This window comes from Callionymus lyra, chromosome 3 (assembly GCF_982586985.1).
Source record: "Callionymus lyra chromosome 3, fCalLyr1.hap1.1, whole genome shotgun sequence".
In the NCBI taxonomy this organism is placed as follows: domain Eukaryota; kingdom Metazoa; phylum Chordata; class Actinopteri; order Syngnathiformes; family Callionymidae; genus Callionymus; species Callionymus lyra.
The window spans coordinates 33,318,005-33,335,151 of NC_141820.1; the positions used below are offsets into that span (position 1 = coordinate 33,318,005).

General features: G+C 37.2%; 1 protein-coding gene across 1 annotated transcript; it reads left to right on the top strand.

Annotated features, from left to right (window-relative positions):
• The first annotated feature begins 5,069 nt into the window (after positions 1–5,069).
• Positions 5,070–9,269, top strand: hoxa5a (homeobox A5a). Its single transcript, XM_087787598.1, has 2 exons — positions 5,070–6,615; positions 9,010–9,269. Exons 1-2 carry the CDS (start codon positions 6,045–6,047, stop codon positions 9,249–9,251), a joined length of 813 nt encoding a protein of 270 aa, XP_087643724.1. The 5' UTR covers positions 5,070–6,044; the 3' UTR covers positions 9,252–9,269.
• Positions 9,270–17,147: the final 7,878 nt, after the last annotated feature.

A 17,147-nucleotide genomic window follows, 5' to 3' on the forward strand; every position in this document is an offset into this window, starting at 1 on the left:
CGATACGTGCGATTGGAAACCCCGTTGTTTGTTGGAGGGAGAAAGATAATCGGATTATATCTCATTCGGCGTTTAATTGGAAACTTGAAGTCAATGAATGAGTCATCAGATCGCGACGCATGAATCACTGAGTTTTATTGAGGAAAACAAACCCAAACGCCTTCTGTATCAATAATTATTCACGATTGGAGCAGCAGTTCTTTATCGTCCAATGAAGCAGTAATATTCTGCTTCGAGCTGAAAGAAAGAAAAAAAAAACAAGGGGTCAATTTCAAATTAATTATAAATAAAATATGATTCTATTTCATATCATACATCAGTTTAACAACATTGAATATTCTCTTCAACGCAGTAAACGACATCGTTTCAAGAAAGATGACAATGACGGGTCATGTGGATTTTACACGTTTTAAATTAAAGATATTTTACTTCTGGCGTATTAGTTTCAATGAAACGAAGAATTATGTTATTTAATATTTAGATTGATTCAACATTCAAGCTACAGATAATATATTTCAGCACAGATCTTTATAATGAGTAACGAAAGGCTCAGAGGAAAGTTGCATATATCTATAAATATATTGTAAAAATAAATCACTGTGAAGAACCCATTTTCAATGGATATTTCAGATTTTTTTTTAATCATTCGTTTTAGTGTTTATATCTTTATGAATAAAATAACTAGAGTACAGTATAGTCAGTTATTATTTCCGTTCCCTCATATGTAACTATAAAAACAGAGATGATTTTGTAATAATAATTATATTTACATTCTTAGAACGTAAAAGTAAAAAGTCTTGCATGTGAAACTTAAACGTAAACAATTTTTGGTTGTATGTCATATTTATAGCTCTATTTATTCGTCAACTTTTTAGCGTTTTTTCTGGTATATCCCGAATAATACAAGCTAAATGAGTATTTGATCGGAAAAAGGAAGTAACCTGGGATTGTATTATTCACTTTATTTGACAAATGTTAACACGAAATATTTTCTAGTATATTTTTGTATAACGGTAGAATAAAAATACTCTCATGAACTGCGCCGTCACACCAGAGAGGAAATGCGAAATCAAAAAAGTCCCAATATTAAATGTGTTTCTTATTTTAATTTTAATTGTTATAACATAATATATATATATAAATATATAAGGGTTATTGATCGTTACAAAAGAGATTTTGCAAAAGCTGTGTAAAAAGAATATTCGCAATAAAATATTATGCGATTAAAAAAAAATCAGTTGTATTTGTAATAATCAGTAAACAGCAGGCAGCATTTTTATATCCGCCGAAATATGTGTGTTAAATGAAAAACTTTCAGTTCAAAGTCAAGCATTGAAATTAAATTGAACTTCTACGGAATGCCGGTGCGTTAATTTGGATAATGCGATTACCGTAATGACTGGAGTAGACAAGCACTCGCAGCCACGCTGCAGTCTGCAGATGAAAGTGTGGCTCCTTCCTCAGCTAAAATGGCGTCTCTCTCTCTCTCTCGCTGACCTGTCCCCTCCCTCTCTGATCCTCCCTCCCCCTCCTCACATTCCCAGCATCTCTCCCTCCAGCTCTGGCCCATAAATCCGCTGTTGTTTATGAAAATTTACAACACGGCAATACAACTTTACGACTCGTCTCGACCGCCCATTGGCTGCGGCGTATCACGTGACTGCCCACCGTGAACAGGAACTTTTTTATATATATAATTTCCAATAGAGAGCAGCTCCTCATGTAACGGCCCTCCACTCGGATGTTTTCACCAGCGACCCTCGACTCCCTCAAAGACACGCTCCCGACATTTTTGCGGGGATTTGACGCTTTTTTTTGAATTGGATTTAAAAGAGAAGACGATTCGCCGGGATGAATGGAATACAAGCTGGTGCGTCACTGACCCACAACAAGACTGACGTTCATGGCGGGGACACAGCAGGGGTCCTCGGTGAGTACACCTGACGACCCCTGCCCGTGGTCCTGGTCCAGATGGGACGGTAAGAAAACGTCTCTGCTATTCCCTCAGTCGCGACACTGTTCATTATTTAAGTGTCTCCGGGCGTGTTGTCCGCCTCGCTGCTGCTCTTCATCTGATCCACACACATTCTAAAGTCATCGATGCTTGTTTTTAGGATGATTCTGCGTTTGTGTTGTTTGTTTGTGGCTTGATTTTATAGAGCTTGTTTCTGTGTGCTCGATGTCGCCGTCCTGTGGCCATATAGGGAAGTGATGCAAACGAGTGTTCATTTTGATATTCTTTTTTTCTCAAATGAATACAAGTTAATATGTTTTGGGAATTCTGAGAATATTAAATCAATTTGCTGGTCATTTGTGGCGTGTTTTGGCGCATATAGTTTATAGATGAATACACTAACATTTATTTACCTCTTATATTTTTGATAACAAAGACTGATTGATTATTTTCTCTTTAAACAAAAAAAACAACATTATTTCTGTTTTGCTGGCATTGTGCGTTGTAGGTTAAGTAACCGGGGTCACCTTGGACAGGTCATGCCTTTTGTCAAAGCCATCACAGTATTACAGAGATGATACAACGATGACGTCTTTTATTTGTTAAATTTAAGATGGAAAACAACAAAGGAAGGTTATGTAAAACCATGACTAACAACAAAACATTGAATAAAAAAAAATTATGTGGGGAGATCATTATTCATTTAAACACATGGATGATGGATAAAATATTATTTATACACTATTGCTGCTTCATTCATCTTGTATTATTCTTGTAACCCTTTTGTTTGGCTTTTCTATATTCTGCTATTGTCTTTATCTTTCATTGATCTATACCTCATATTACTGTCTAGATCCTGGTATTTCTGTGAACTATAAAGAACGTTGAACTGATTTAACCGAGTTAGGATGACATATGTCATCATTATTTGAGCTTTGGAGACATGTTTTGTCAGTTTAAATGTTATGTTGGTTGTGTTTTGTCAAAGCCGTGCGAGTCCTCGCTGGAGTATGTTGTGGTGTGTCAGAACATTTCATGGTGTTGAGATGTCCTGTAAATGCACGTGTTGCAGTTGACATAAATGTTGAGTGATTAAGCACGAATACATCATCGGTATTACCTCCATTACGGCGTTCCTTGCTCAACCATTCACTTGTGAATACAAGCTGTGATGACAAACAAGCGAGGTAATCATGATGCAGACAAGATGTTTCCTGCAGCAAATCCAGTCTTTTAACGCGAAATGATCCAAAAATCTGAAAGAGTGATACAGTTTCTATCCTGGTGTTGTTCCTAATAAAATACCCCCTTAATTTAAAGCTAAGGTTTATTTGTAGAGGGATAATATCTTTATGTTACAGGTGGTAAGTGTTTTTTTTACCTGAGCTGCCGTTAATGTCACGACAATTATCTGATTTTCTGTTTGCAAGAACTGCTTTACCTGAACTAATACTTCTACTAGAACAGCAACATTATTCAGCTGCTCATCTCCTACATGTACTAGCATAATAATAAGACTGCAGTGCACTGGTGTTTAGTTCTATAAGTATATATACTTGTTCATGTTTCAATATTTGTACAAGCAAATATCGACATATATACTTTTGATCTGAACATTTGACTTAATCGATACAAGAAAATATAATTATAATGTTATAAATATATAAACATATATATTTAGAGCATAATATATGTCATAATTATATACTGTATATATATATATATATATATATATTAAAATATAAATAACATGCATTTAATTTACAAATGTTTATTATTGTATGGAGTAATTAAAATAAAATAAAAAGTAAAATAGTGGCGTGAGCTGGAGTGCGGGTCTGTGTCCTGCAGGGAGCACTAGCGGCCCTCCTACCTCCCCCACGACCTCTATCTGACACTGACGCCCACTCCTCCTCTGCATCCCTCCTGCGTGTCTCTGCCTGGTGTACAGAAAACCATTTTGGATCTCTGTCGCCATTGGCCACCAATAAATCTGCCTCGGTCCTGGTTCTCGCTCGCTTCCTGACTTGCTGGGGTTTTTTGGGGAAAGGTCACACATACCTGAGCGAGGGTCTGCTCGTAATCTATGTGCTGGTGTCAGAGGAGCAGGACCGGGCATGTGCTGCTGCTCGGTCGCTGCACGGAGGACCAACATGTGAGGAGAGGCCAGAGAACACTTTCCACAGATGAAGGTGCCATAAAAATTCCACAGGGTGGGGTACAAGCACAGACCCCTGGCCCCGATTCTTATTGGTGATCACGTGACCACCCCTGCCCCTAATGATTGATGTTGACATGTTAATATACGTTTTTAAATCTGCAGTGGTGTGTGTGTGTTTATATATTATATATTAATTAAATAGTATTAAAACAGGTGTGTGTGTGTGTGGTGTGTGTGTGTGTGTGTGGTGTGTGTGTGGCGTGTGTGTTCAGAAATCTATAGCCACCATTCTCCTTGCATCTCTTACCTTGTGTTTTGCAATTAAAAAAACCTCTCTTTTTCACGAAGTTAAATGATCAAACATAAAATTATAATTTATATTTTTGATATTTATATAATAATAAATAAGCTAGACGATTACAGCAACAGTCGTAGATACATTTATTTATCACGCTATGATTTTTATCTGCTCATTAATAAAGAAAATATACAGTAATTTCCCTCGATAGGTCTACGTCATTTTTTACTCTTAATTTCCTTCATTCACATTTATGGTTACATCTCTTTATTTCTTGAAAACAACCAATCTTTTATTTCACTCACTTGTTGTTTTTTCCATTTTTTTAAATAAATAATTATCTCACATGAAATATGACGTATGTAGCTTCTTTATATGAGAATCTTGTTTTAGAATGTGTCCCGAATTAATCAGAGGTATAATAAAAAATATCCATTCTTACAACATAAAAACATTTTTTGTCGTTTTGATAGTTTTGGTTACGTGTCCCACATAAAAACATCAATACAATTAACAACGTTTATTTGAAGAAAATAAAAATACCACCGAAATCTATCTTTAATAGTGACAATAATAGCAGCTTACATTTTACATTATTTTCCCGCCGTTATCCCTCCATTGTTTTCTTCGTAAGATACACTGCAAATTACTTGTATATCTTCTTTACAGTCTGTTTTATAAGGCTATAATTTCATAAAGGAATGCGATTTATGTAAGGATACTGGAGTTTCATAAATGTAATATATTTAACGAACGATCGCCGAAAATACACGGCCATGTAAAGCGTTAATGCGGAAACGTTTATTCTGTTTTTGTCTTTTTTTAAAAGTTTAACCATTATTTCGATTTCCTTTAGGATGCAGTTAATAACGTTACATTCCGATAACAGTTTCGCACACAACTTATATTTAATCTCAAACCATTATATTGCTTTTAAAAAATATATTTATCAACTTAAAGACTTAAAAATAGAAAACATTGATGCGTCCATCACTCACTGTCATGAACCTTAGTATGAATTTCATATTTTCAGATGAAAGCTATTTTACAAGAGGATAGGTTGGGTGTTGTCACATTTCTATCAGAAAGTGTCGTAAGAAGCTGAAAAACTGTTCTCTTGAGCGCGTCTACCGTTTGCGCAATTTCCCTCGAATGAATTCTGCCAGAAAGCGTGCTCTCTGCGTGCCTCTGCTCGCATTGTTCGTTTTTTGCCGCAGCGCTCGTTAACCTCCGGATGACCCGGCGCGCTCCACCCGCCCCTCCTCGGGTCAGTACCGCCGTTCGGCCAGAGGATGGCGCACTAAGACAAGTCAAAAACACCCACGCAGCCTTCTCGCGGCTCGTCCTCCCCGATCCACGTCCCTCCCCGCACTTCCGCCGTGCACGCGCCTACCTCTGGAGGTCAGCAGGAAGGATTTACGACTGGTCAACAAAAGCACGTGACTCTGCGCCGTTACCCCCATATTTGGGTGTCTACGTCAGACGAGAATCAAGTCCACTCATTTCCATAATTCATCATAAATTGTGCGAAGCAGCTTGAGGACGCAGTAAAGAGCACGAGCCACAAATCAACAATTTCTCTCTACAACAACAACAACAAACAAACAAACAAAGGCTGGAATTGTCAACAAATGAGCTCCTATTTTGTCAACTCATTTTGCGGTCGCTACCCGAATGGCGCGGACTTCCAGTTGCACAACTATGGGGAACACAGCTCCACGAACGAGCAGTACCGAGACTCCACGGCGGTCCACTCCGGCAGGTTCGGATACGGCTACAACGGCGTGGACCTGACAGTGGGTCGGACCGGCGGCGGACACTTCGAGCGTGGATACTCCCCGAGCCACTCGGCGGCGGTGGCGGCGACCCCCGCCGTGGACCCGTCCAGGTACGCGCAGTCCACGCACACCAGCACCAGCAGCAGCGGAGCCTCGTCTCTGTCACCTGAGCCGATGCCTTGCTCGTCGGTCACGGCTCAGGTCAGCGACTCCACGCAGCAGCAGCAGCAGCAGCAGCAGCAGCACCGAGGCGTGAAAACTTCTATACCCACTCCCGCGTGCGCGACCCCGTGCCCGAGCCGGGACTGTGGGTCCAAGTCCGTGGAGGAGGAGAAGGCTTCGGGAAGCGAACCCACGACCCCTCAGACCGACTCCTCGCAGCCTCAGATCTACCCTTGGATGCGGAAACTCCACATAAGTCACGGTAAAGTTACAATAAAACGCCCTGTCACGTCATGTGTGTCACGTCACTGTCATTGAATAAAAGTCTTGATTTTTCTGTCTAAAATATGTGTAAGAATGAAGAAAACCTCTGTACAGTGTTGACTCAACGCCTTAAGTTTATAGATCGAACCAATCCAAGAGTGTATCTTGGTTTAGTATCATTATAACGTCGTAAACGTTGATATTTTAGGACAGAAGATGAAACAAATCCTTAAATAAATCATGTTTTTTGACAGTAAAGGGCGTCAAAATAGCCGAAATGAACGTATATTTGGAAATACGCACAGTTCCTGTGTTACTCGACTATATTTGTTCACTTTAGTGTGTTTTCAAACCAAAAACTCACGCGACGGTGAAATATTAAAGCTGGCAAACGATCCATACGTGTTTTAAAGGTGCGCTCCTGTAAGAAACTACCTGTCACCAATACTCCCGCAGTTTGTTGAGTTCTTCCTAATTGTTTGGTAAATCAAGCGTGAAATAAATGTAACAGTTCGACAAAAACATCAAATTGATGAGGAACCCAATGATCGCTTCAGGTAACGCTCGTGCTCGCACCAACACCCACCTGTAGTTTGATGAAAAAGACTTGTCAGGGTGTCCACGGTGTTAAATGGGGTTCGCTTCTTATTCACTTTGAAGCTTTAAACGAATGGCTTCAGCTTTGAACTACTTGGAAAAAGGGTTAGAATCATAGAATCGTCGACATGGGTCGAAAAATCCTTCGCCAGAAACTCAACGTGTTACAAAGAAAAAAAACGCCTTAAAAGCTCGTCAAGTTCACATTCAGCAACACGTGACAACAGTTGATCTACTTAATAACTACTTCAATATTGACTCGCCTTAAAATGCGGAGATTTCTACGCAAAATTCCAATCGTGGCTCACACTAGTGTACGTACATACCCAAAAAATGAGCGACTAAAACAGACGTTTGAACGACTCCTAAATGTGTTTTATTCATCAAAACATGAATTTATGTGAATTAAAGCGGACACAACGACTTAAAGAACAATCATTTAAAGTTTAAATAAAAGTTAGATGCTAGTTAAAAAATAAGCTAAAAATGAACACAATATAGTTCTATTTTTAAGTTATAGCCTGTGAATGATATTTATAGTTTATAATTATAAGTTCGGTTTTTTTTTTATAAACAAATCAAAATCAAAATATAGACTCTATAAGTGGTTCTTCAGAAAAGCTACAGGTCGTGACTTATATTGTCACCTAAAAAAAAAGGAAAATGTAGGATAAATCACAAATAAGAAATAAAATAAACACTTTAGTAAGTGTGATTTGGATAAAAGGTAATTTGTGAACTAATCGAACATTTTGTGGTTTATTTGAATAAATCTCTTATTATTTGAAACATTATTATCCAGTAATTGAGTCCACTTTTAGGCCCGTTCGGAAAAAACTCTTTATCTTAACCTGAATAAAACTAGTCAATATAAATCACATGTAATCTAATGTTTGAATAACCACAACATCTCCTATTAATAAAAAACTTAGTTTAACACGATTGTAGAATTAATTAATGTTCAATCTAGAAATATTTTAATGTTTAGAGTTTAAATGAAAAAAATAAATAAAATCTAAACAAAAACTTCCTTTAAAGTTTTATTTTAATAGTAATTGAAACTTGGGAAAGTTTCACAATGAACACAAAGTTTACAACAAGTTTAAGACCAGATTTAATATAAGTCTATGTCTCACAAAAAAAACGATAAAAATCTACAACGTTTAGTTATCTGACTTCTGATTAACACTAAGATCTGACAGTGAAGATAAAATGACAAACGTTTAAAAAGAAAGATAAATCAAGCTTATAACACTCCTGGGTGAACATGCATTTTAAATGTTCGCTAGAGCTCTGGTCTCAACATCATGACAAATGGTAGTTCTGACTTTGAGAAAAAGTTTTTGGAAGTCGTAGAAAGTTGCAGAAAGTATTTCTATGAAAGTTAGTCTCGTGCCAATGTGTGCGTATCTCATTAAATATTGTAAATGTGTTAAGTATTCTAAATAAAAAAAAGAAGTTAATTCAATAAAATAGCGGATGTATCTTATTATTTCCTCAAAAATACAGTCTATTAAAGTGTGTTAAATAAGGCGCGGACTTTAAATATTTATATTAAAAAAAAAAGCAGTTTAGTCGTCATTCGTTTTTTTTGGTGTTGGTAATATTGATTATTTAAAACTTTATTTGACTAAATTTGATTCATAAAACAAATTTAATGTAAAAACGACTAGTGCAAATATTTGATTTATTTAACGTTTCTGAGTTAAATACGCTCACTTTCATGGTTCCTTGAAGGGTAAACATCAGAAACTTGAGTTCAAACAAAACCCAACTTTCTCCTTCACTCTACCAGAACTATCAGGACCCGAAGGGAAGCGGGCCAGAACCGCCTACACCCGGTACCAGACCTTGGAGCTGGAAAAGGAGTTCCACTTCAACCGCTACCTGACCCGCAGGCGGCGGATCGAGATCGCCCACGCCCTCTGTCTCTCCGAGAGACAAATCAAGATCTGGTTCCAGAACCGGAGGATGAAGTGGAAGAAGGACAACAAGCTGAAGAGCATGAGCATGGCGGCTGCAGGATACAGACCATAACAGCTCCACCACTTAAAGCCAGAAGTTGGAGGTCGTAGCAGGACTTGATCACCTCCCCTCTCTCTCTCTCTCTATCTCTCTGTGTCCAACTGTTTTTCATTTTGGGATCAATTAGAACTAGAGGAAACCTAAATTATTTCATGTGACACACACCTACAATTTGGTTGTGTGTGTTCTGTACATGTGTGTATTTATTGTTCTGCCTTGTGAGATTTTTGGTGTGTAGCTTCGCCTCGTATTTGTTCAGCCGTCTTCTGTAAAAATGTTTTTTCAAAGGACTTGAAGTTCTGTCATGATGATATAAAAAGTGATGGTGGTGGTCGTGATAATAAACTTTCTACTGGAACTGCATTGGTTGTGTGTGTTATTTGTTGTTGGGTTTTCTTTTTAAAATTCTAGATTTAGGAATCAACAGGTTAAAATCACTCACCTCGAGGGTCTTTTTTTTGTGCTCCTTTCGACGCTTTGGGTTTATTCCCCGCGCGACTTTTCTGCCTGTAAACTTTATTAGAAGCGTTTCTGGCTCTGTGACATTTGGTTCCTAAATGAATGGGGGGTTTTGTCTATGAATTAGATCGTAAAAATCATCCGGCGCGCGGCCAGATAGGCTGACTGGCCATAAACGGTCACGTGGTGGCCATTAAAGTAAGTTTTATGGTTTTGGGGAGTTGACAGTATATTGCACATAACATATAATCGCAGTGAAGGCGAGTGTGCGTGTGATTTTCTCTTTGCTGTGTGACCGGACGACTCCTCGGACCGCGGTGGACCAGGCCGGGAGGAGAGGCGCGTGTTGCGGGTGAGTGTGCGCAGACTTACCGGAGCTGCGCGGACAAAGAGCGCCATTATTGCTCCATATTAGTGCATTATACTAATCGCTGTGCGGTGGATACGTGTTCTGGGCAGATGTTAGGTCGAGTGCTTGTATAATTACTTCCTTTCCTGTGTAACTTGTTTCCCATCCATCTGTGCTATAATCTATTTTACACGTAAGATCGTTTCCGCGCGAACATTTTTTGGAGAATAGATGGTTATTTTTTCAACTTCTGATCGGCGGCGATGTAAAGTTTGCAGCCGTTACTTTTTTTTCTTTCCTCGCCGGTAAACAGTGGCAAGTAAACGAGAAAGGAAAAGGTCCGAAAGGGAATTCCGTTCACTGTTTGGGGTTGAAAAGTTCAAATGACCCCCTTAACAATTCTCCCCTGGCCTTGTGCTGACCTCTTGACCGGCGGTCGATGAAGTCCAGCAGACAATTGGGAAAGTGACTCAAATTAGTTATGTTTTTTTTTTAAGCCTATTTAACATCTTATTTAGAAAAATAATACAGGCCGTGAGCGTTAGAATCGAAACTTTTGGCAAAGATTAAATAAGGTTTAAGTTAAAAAAGAAATAATCAGGATTCGCTGTTTTTAATATAAAAAAAAAGAAGCGTGAATGTTGGGTTCGATACGCACGCACGTGGAAAAAAAATGATATCCGTATCTTTATGAATTTTGATCGATTTCAAAAAGTGAATTTTCTTGCGTCGGATAGAGGCGGAAAATGTTAAAACACAACAACTGAATCGTTAACTATATATATTTAAATGCATTAACATATAGTTAATATAGGACTTTTCCATATGATTTAAAATGGATATTTTCCAGAGGGAAATAGTCGTAAAATGGAAAATACGAACTTTATATGTAACTAAGCGGTTGTGGTTAAACAATTTAAAGTTGATCACAATTTAGAGAAACATATAATGCCAATCACAGAGTAAGTATCTGATAAATTAGATCGAACAGTTTCGTTCAGGGTTGATGATTTTTAATATAAATATCTCTAAATTCTGTTGATTTTCATTTAACGCAAAATGACTTTTTTCCCCTCCAAAAACAATGATTAAGTTCATTACTGGTTCTGACACAAATGAATGTGACAATATGGGTTTTAATTTCAGTTCTGTTATTTTGCATTAAACCTAGGGCACAGATTCCATTCCATTTTGCAAATTAAAACCTTCGTCGATATTTCAATAGGAGTGATTTGGATTGTGCCTGGCAGGAAAGCGAGAGAAGGGGGGAGTGAGAGGAGAGGAGGGAGCTGCAGGTTCATGTGGAGGTCAGAGCAGCAGCTCCAAGATGAATCTGCATCCTCTCGGAACCACCAGCAGAGCTCGCTTTAGGCCAAGTTCACTGTCAGTGTGCGCGGGAGACACGGAGACGCGCTGCTACATTAAAGTAATGGCGTGTTTGTTTGTCGTCATGTGTCGAGATGTGGCGAGTAGCTCGGAGCTGGTGATGGAGGGAAGATCGCTATGGTTTTAAAAGATGACACAAGAAACAGCCTGGAGTGACGCTTTCTACTTCTCTATGTCTGTAACACGCCGACATTGCGTCACCACGTAAACTTCTTTTCAAAGATATATTTCTGTTAAACTATCCATGCTTTTTTCTACTAGTAATAGTACCAGTGGGACTAATACTCAAAACAATGACTATAACTACCACTATTACTAATAATTACGACCAGAATCTCTACAAATACTATACTAAAATCAAGTCCTACTTTCGTCAATAACACGTAATACTAAGACATAATACTTACTCTAATTTGGCTACAATCATTTAGCTGTGTATTGGCATGAATCTAGCGGTACTATAAGTATCAGTATTGTCCAAGTACTTGACTCAGAATTGCAGAATTTACAGTACACATGACGAAGTAATTTCGACTGTATCCTCTGGTCCTCAGTCATTGCTGGGTTCTCACAGAATTTCATAGGTCCTCTAGCTGCAGAGGACATAATTACTGCTGCCATCTAGCGGCCGGACGTTTAAATGCATCACAAAAATGAACAAACACTATGAATATTTGTATTTATCTAGGAATAAAAAAATGGATTTTTAAATTTTATTTTACACATGTTAATTGAAATATAAAGCATACGATAACTATGATAACAAATAAAATATTATTTGAAAGCAGAAAAAAATCACATCGTTGCTGTTGAATACTAAATAAGTATAATGTAAACACTTAATGTGATATATTGTTGTATCCAATCTTCTCACAGCCCTACTATCTTTACTATTACTGTTAACACTGCTACGCTACATCAACTGCGAGCCAATATAACTGTTTATTGGTGCTTCACCGCTGCTAAAACTACTGTTTTATTTCTATTACCAGTTGCCTTCTCTAACTAATACTACTGTTGCTCCTAACCGAGAACCACGGTAATAAAACACCTCTAAATATCTGTAAGTCTCAAGGTTTGCCGTCTTAGGCTAACTATGAATAAATCATTGTGAGCACGGATCACGTGGGCTCACTTTTCAGCAAAAGATCTGTCATTTCATTATTATTAGCTATAAAATTAGGGATTCCATTACTAAACCTTTGATAACAATGAATCAACCAAAGATCCCACATCCGCATGAACGGCACTTGTTTTATAATCAAGTCACATGTTATCATAAATTAAGTTGTAAAATACAGAATATATTTGTTTGAGTAAAGCAATGATGAATGATCCATTTATCCATTTTGAAATATTAAATTAATTTTACTCTGCATCTTCTTCGTCTTCTGGACTAACCTCTCTTTCTCCGGGTCTTAGGTGTGTGGGTTGTTAAAATCTCTAAATCAATTTAAACCACTGTGAGAGCCAGCGCAGAGATAGTTCTAAAAGCCTGCGGTCTTCAATCAATGTATAGATTTTTTGGGCTACGACACATAACAAGGTTACAGCTGTAATCAACGCTTGATGAGATAAAAGCCTGTAAGATCTTTTCTTTCAAGAGCCAAAACAGATCTTATTTTAGAAACATGTTTGTGCAGGCCTGGTTAAGTGCTACTTTGTGTGCTGCCAAGCCAAAAGCCGTTGGATGAACACGTCCCGGTTTGACCAAGCTGGGATTTCCTGCTGAAATAGTGAACGTTTTAACAAGACATCTGCGTCTCTGAGTCACATGTCCGAGAGGAAACTCATAAAGCTTGTGTTGGACCTTAAGCCGACGCCTGGGAAACCGCCTTTAATTGGACACCTCCAACAGAGCTCCGAGGAGGTCCACCGACAATTTAAGGGGCCGACCTAGTCCTGTTTTACTTTTTTACAAGACTTGTATGGATTGCATCACCAACATGTTCAGTAATAAGAGAACAATCTAAGAGCCTTCAGCAAGAGTGCTAGATAATTTCTTGTACTCTTTATATTATTTTCTCTGACCATCCACGAAAACATTCTTCATTATAGTGCCACTCTTAAATGCCCACTTTCTTCTTAAATACAATGATATTCATTTACTGTCTCCATTATGTCTCAGTAAGACACTTGTTTGACCCAGATTTAAACTGTGAAATAAAAAACAACAACATTAAACATAAAATAGTGATAAAAACACACGTTTGAAAACAATTTCTAAAATGTTTTTTTTTTATTAAAAAAACAGAGGACTGGAATGTGATCCCTGAGGCACACCAAATGTAATGCAACATATTTATTATAAGTATCATTAACTAATCTGTCCACTTCTTTGTTTAAAGGAAAAAAAACACAAGTTGGTTCAAACATTTAAAAAGAAAATCCCAAAACATTTTTTGTCTGTCACACTTCATTTACTTAATGAATCTAATGAATCAGATTTTGGTGACATTTCCGAAGACAAGGCCGACCTTTACAGCAGTCTTTTGATTTGCATCAATATCTCTCATGCGCTCCTTGAAGTTTAATTAAAGTTAATATGTTATGTCAAAATTAACAACATCATTTTAAGCTCAATGGGTTTGTTGGTGAAGGTTAAAGAAGTTAAAGTTAAAATAGGTCCAATAATGGACCCCTGAGGTGTCCCGTGCTTAACGCAAAATGTTTTTTCATCATTTACTCATAGATTGGTGGAAGATTTTGTTAGACTGCTCAACTGTTTTGAAGTCGCTCATCAAATGCACCACAGTTTGCTTAAAATTATACATTTTAGTACACTTTTATCGAAATAAAACAGTTTTCGTTTAAACATTTATGAAAATACGTAAATATTGATAAAACAGAGAAACAAGAAGAAACTTTATTATTTCTATAACATTTATTTATTTATTTGTGATTCATTATTTTTCATTTTATTTGAAACAAATCATCATTTGTAATGTACACATTATTAAAAATTGGTCCCTGTGGTGTGAGTTTCACAGATGTGTTTGTATAGCTAAACAAACTATGTGATTTCTCTTCTTGTGATTGGTTCTCAGACTCCTGCTTTAGTTTCTGCATGCAACATTAATGTCCACATATTAAGGTAATAGAAACGCACCTAATTATACAAATTAAAATAGGACCTAAATTTGGCCCTAGAGGCATTCCAAAAAAAAAAGAAATCACGGTTAGTCACCAGTAGTGATTGAAGTAATCTACATGAACAAGAATTTAAAATGCATAAACCACAATCTTCTTTAAATCTTGTGGTCCAGATTGTCAAAATGAGTTTTCTTTTGTGCGCCACATAGGGGGGATCAGTCTCCCTGCTGATGAGGGTGAGATAGCGGTTGAAGACGAGGAAAAATTGGGGTCAAAAGTTTACTCGCTGAGCAAGTCGGAGTCATCTGTTCACTCGGAGCCTTATAATAGTGATCTTGACTTCCACACAAAAGAGCGAATAGCTTTGAATTACATATGTTGCAGCGTGCACTCCAGGTGAACCCTGGAAGGCAGGGTGACCCCTCGTTTGGGGATAGTAAGGGAGAGGGGGGGTGGCTCCCCTAGCAACAAGATTGAGTGGCTGGCGTTTTATTAGGGAGGTTGATTGGTGAATTTCCTTTGAATAAATTGCATTTGATATGTTTAGGGCAGAATTTGCATTTTGAGGATTGATACTCTCGACCCGGTCACAGGGTAATGGGAAGGGCCCACAGCCCCCCAAATCGAGCCCCCGGACCCCTTAAAAACCATTTAGCCCCTCTCGTACTGAGGAAGAGAATAGAAGGCTTTTAGAAAAAAAAACTGAAATGGAACAGATGTTTTGGAGACTTTTCAGAAAGAAAACGTGTTGGAGATTCTTTTTCCATGACCGTCATGTTATCTGAAATTTAATCCCTATTTTTTTTTTTTTACCTCTTTACGTATGGGTAGAAAGACAAATCATTTAGAAACCACAGTGACATAAAAAAGGGTGTTTGAATGAATGTAAATGCGTTTTTATTTTTTTTTAATACACGTAAAAAATGAAAGAGGTGAGCGTCTTAAAAATAAAATAGTCACGAATAAAATGTGTTTTTTTTTCGTTTGCTTTCTCATTTCACACAATGTTGTTTTTATTCTTAAATATTACTGATTTTTTTTTAAAAGCGTTTCTTCGTGATATAAGAGCTAGGCAGGCTGGTTTAAACACGCGCTGGTATCCGTCATCCCTCCGTCAGTGCACTGCGCGGACACGAGACCTTGGACCAGCTCTCCCATCCGTCACCATCGTCACAGCACTTCTCTGATAATCTAAATTTACAGTAAAGTGTCAGGATGATGCATTCTTGCTTAAACGGACCTTCACCTCACAGTTTATGCAGTGAAACACAACACCGAATTCTTATTCTCACACCAAAACACATTAATAAAAAACGAGCTTCACATGTGTGCTCACCCTGCTCTTATTTAGACCCTTATAAAATAATTATATATATATATAAAAATATTAAATATAATGAGAACATAAGGTTTATTTTACAGAGCAGAATTGACGCAACACGCTGAATTGTATTATTTAAAATGATTCTGCGGCAGATTTTCTTTATTGATCAAATATGTGTCTATGTCTTGTCTCAGATGTACTTTAGCGGAAATCGAGAGTAAAAAGAATAGACTTATTTTTATTGTCTTACTTTCAACACGAAACTTTTGATTATGTATTTGTTAATGCAAGTTTACTGACATAACACCCGTTAATTCATTATTATTACTCTGTATTCTGAATATTACAATTTTCAAGACATATATATTATTCGTAACCATACGTTTAACGGATTTATTTAAGATTAAAATAGTGTTTGTGCTAATCTGGTTCAATTTAAAAAATACAAACTTTATTGATTTTAGTATACACGTACGCGCACGACGCGGTCGTCGCTCAAAGCCAAACTCAAACAGTATCATCTTTCAAATCATCGTGTTGTTGAATATATTAGTATAAAATGTTAAATATATTTTAAAGATGTTCTACGCTTACATGTATCTGTGTTAGTTCAATAGTGCTTCATAAGATGTTTACGCCGCTGCTCGTTTGTTGACGGTGTTGTGCACGTGTTTGGTGTGTTGTGACGATATTATTTTTACTTAGAATTATTATTTTATACTTCTGTCTAACCGTTATAGCGCAGCAGTGTATTGCTTTTAATAGCCACATTTTACAATTATTACACATTTTATTGACAAGCAACATAATATTGAATCAATACGTGTTTTGGAGAAATAATACAATTGATTTGGTGTTAAAATTGTTAGTTGGATAAAGATCTTAAATAAACATACAAAAAAAGATACATCATGACCTTTGTAGTAAAAATACACGTGTTACTAAGTACTTAGGTCCAATATTAACTACCATTTATGGTGTTTGTGTGTTGAAACCCTAACAAAAGATGAGTTCAAACTAAAATGGCAGCATTATTGTGATTTTTCTCTAACCGCTCATCCTCTGCAACTTTTCCTGCATATTTGCTTTTATCAGTGTTGTGTCAGTGAACTATGAGCCCTACGCTTGATTTTATAAAAATCCTATTTTCTTCATACAGAATTGTGGCTACATGTTTTCAACTTTTCTGTATTGGCCCTGAAGGCATCATAGAGCGTGGAACATAGTGATCACTGTGGTTTGTGGTATTTCTAATAAGATAAACTGTAGCGTGTTGATCAAACAGCTTCAATGCTTC

What these genes read in the sequence shown, in the direction of transcription:
- hoxa5a (XM_087787598.1), top strand. Translation starts at nt 6,045, where the DNA reads ATGAGCTCCTATTTTGTCAACTCATTTTGCGGTCGCTACCCGAATGGC. An exon ending in GAAACTCCACATAAGTCACG is followed by an intron (nt 6,616 to 9,009) that starts GTAAAGTTACAA and finishes TCACTCTACCAG; the next exon opens with AACTATCAGGACCCGAAGGG.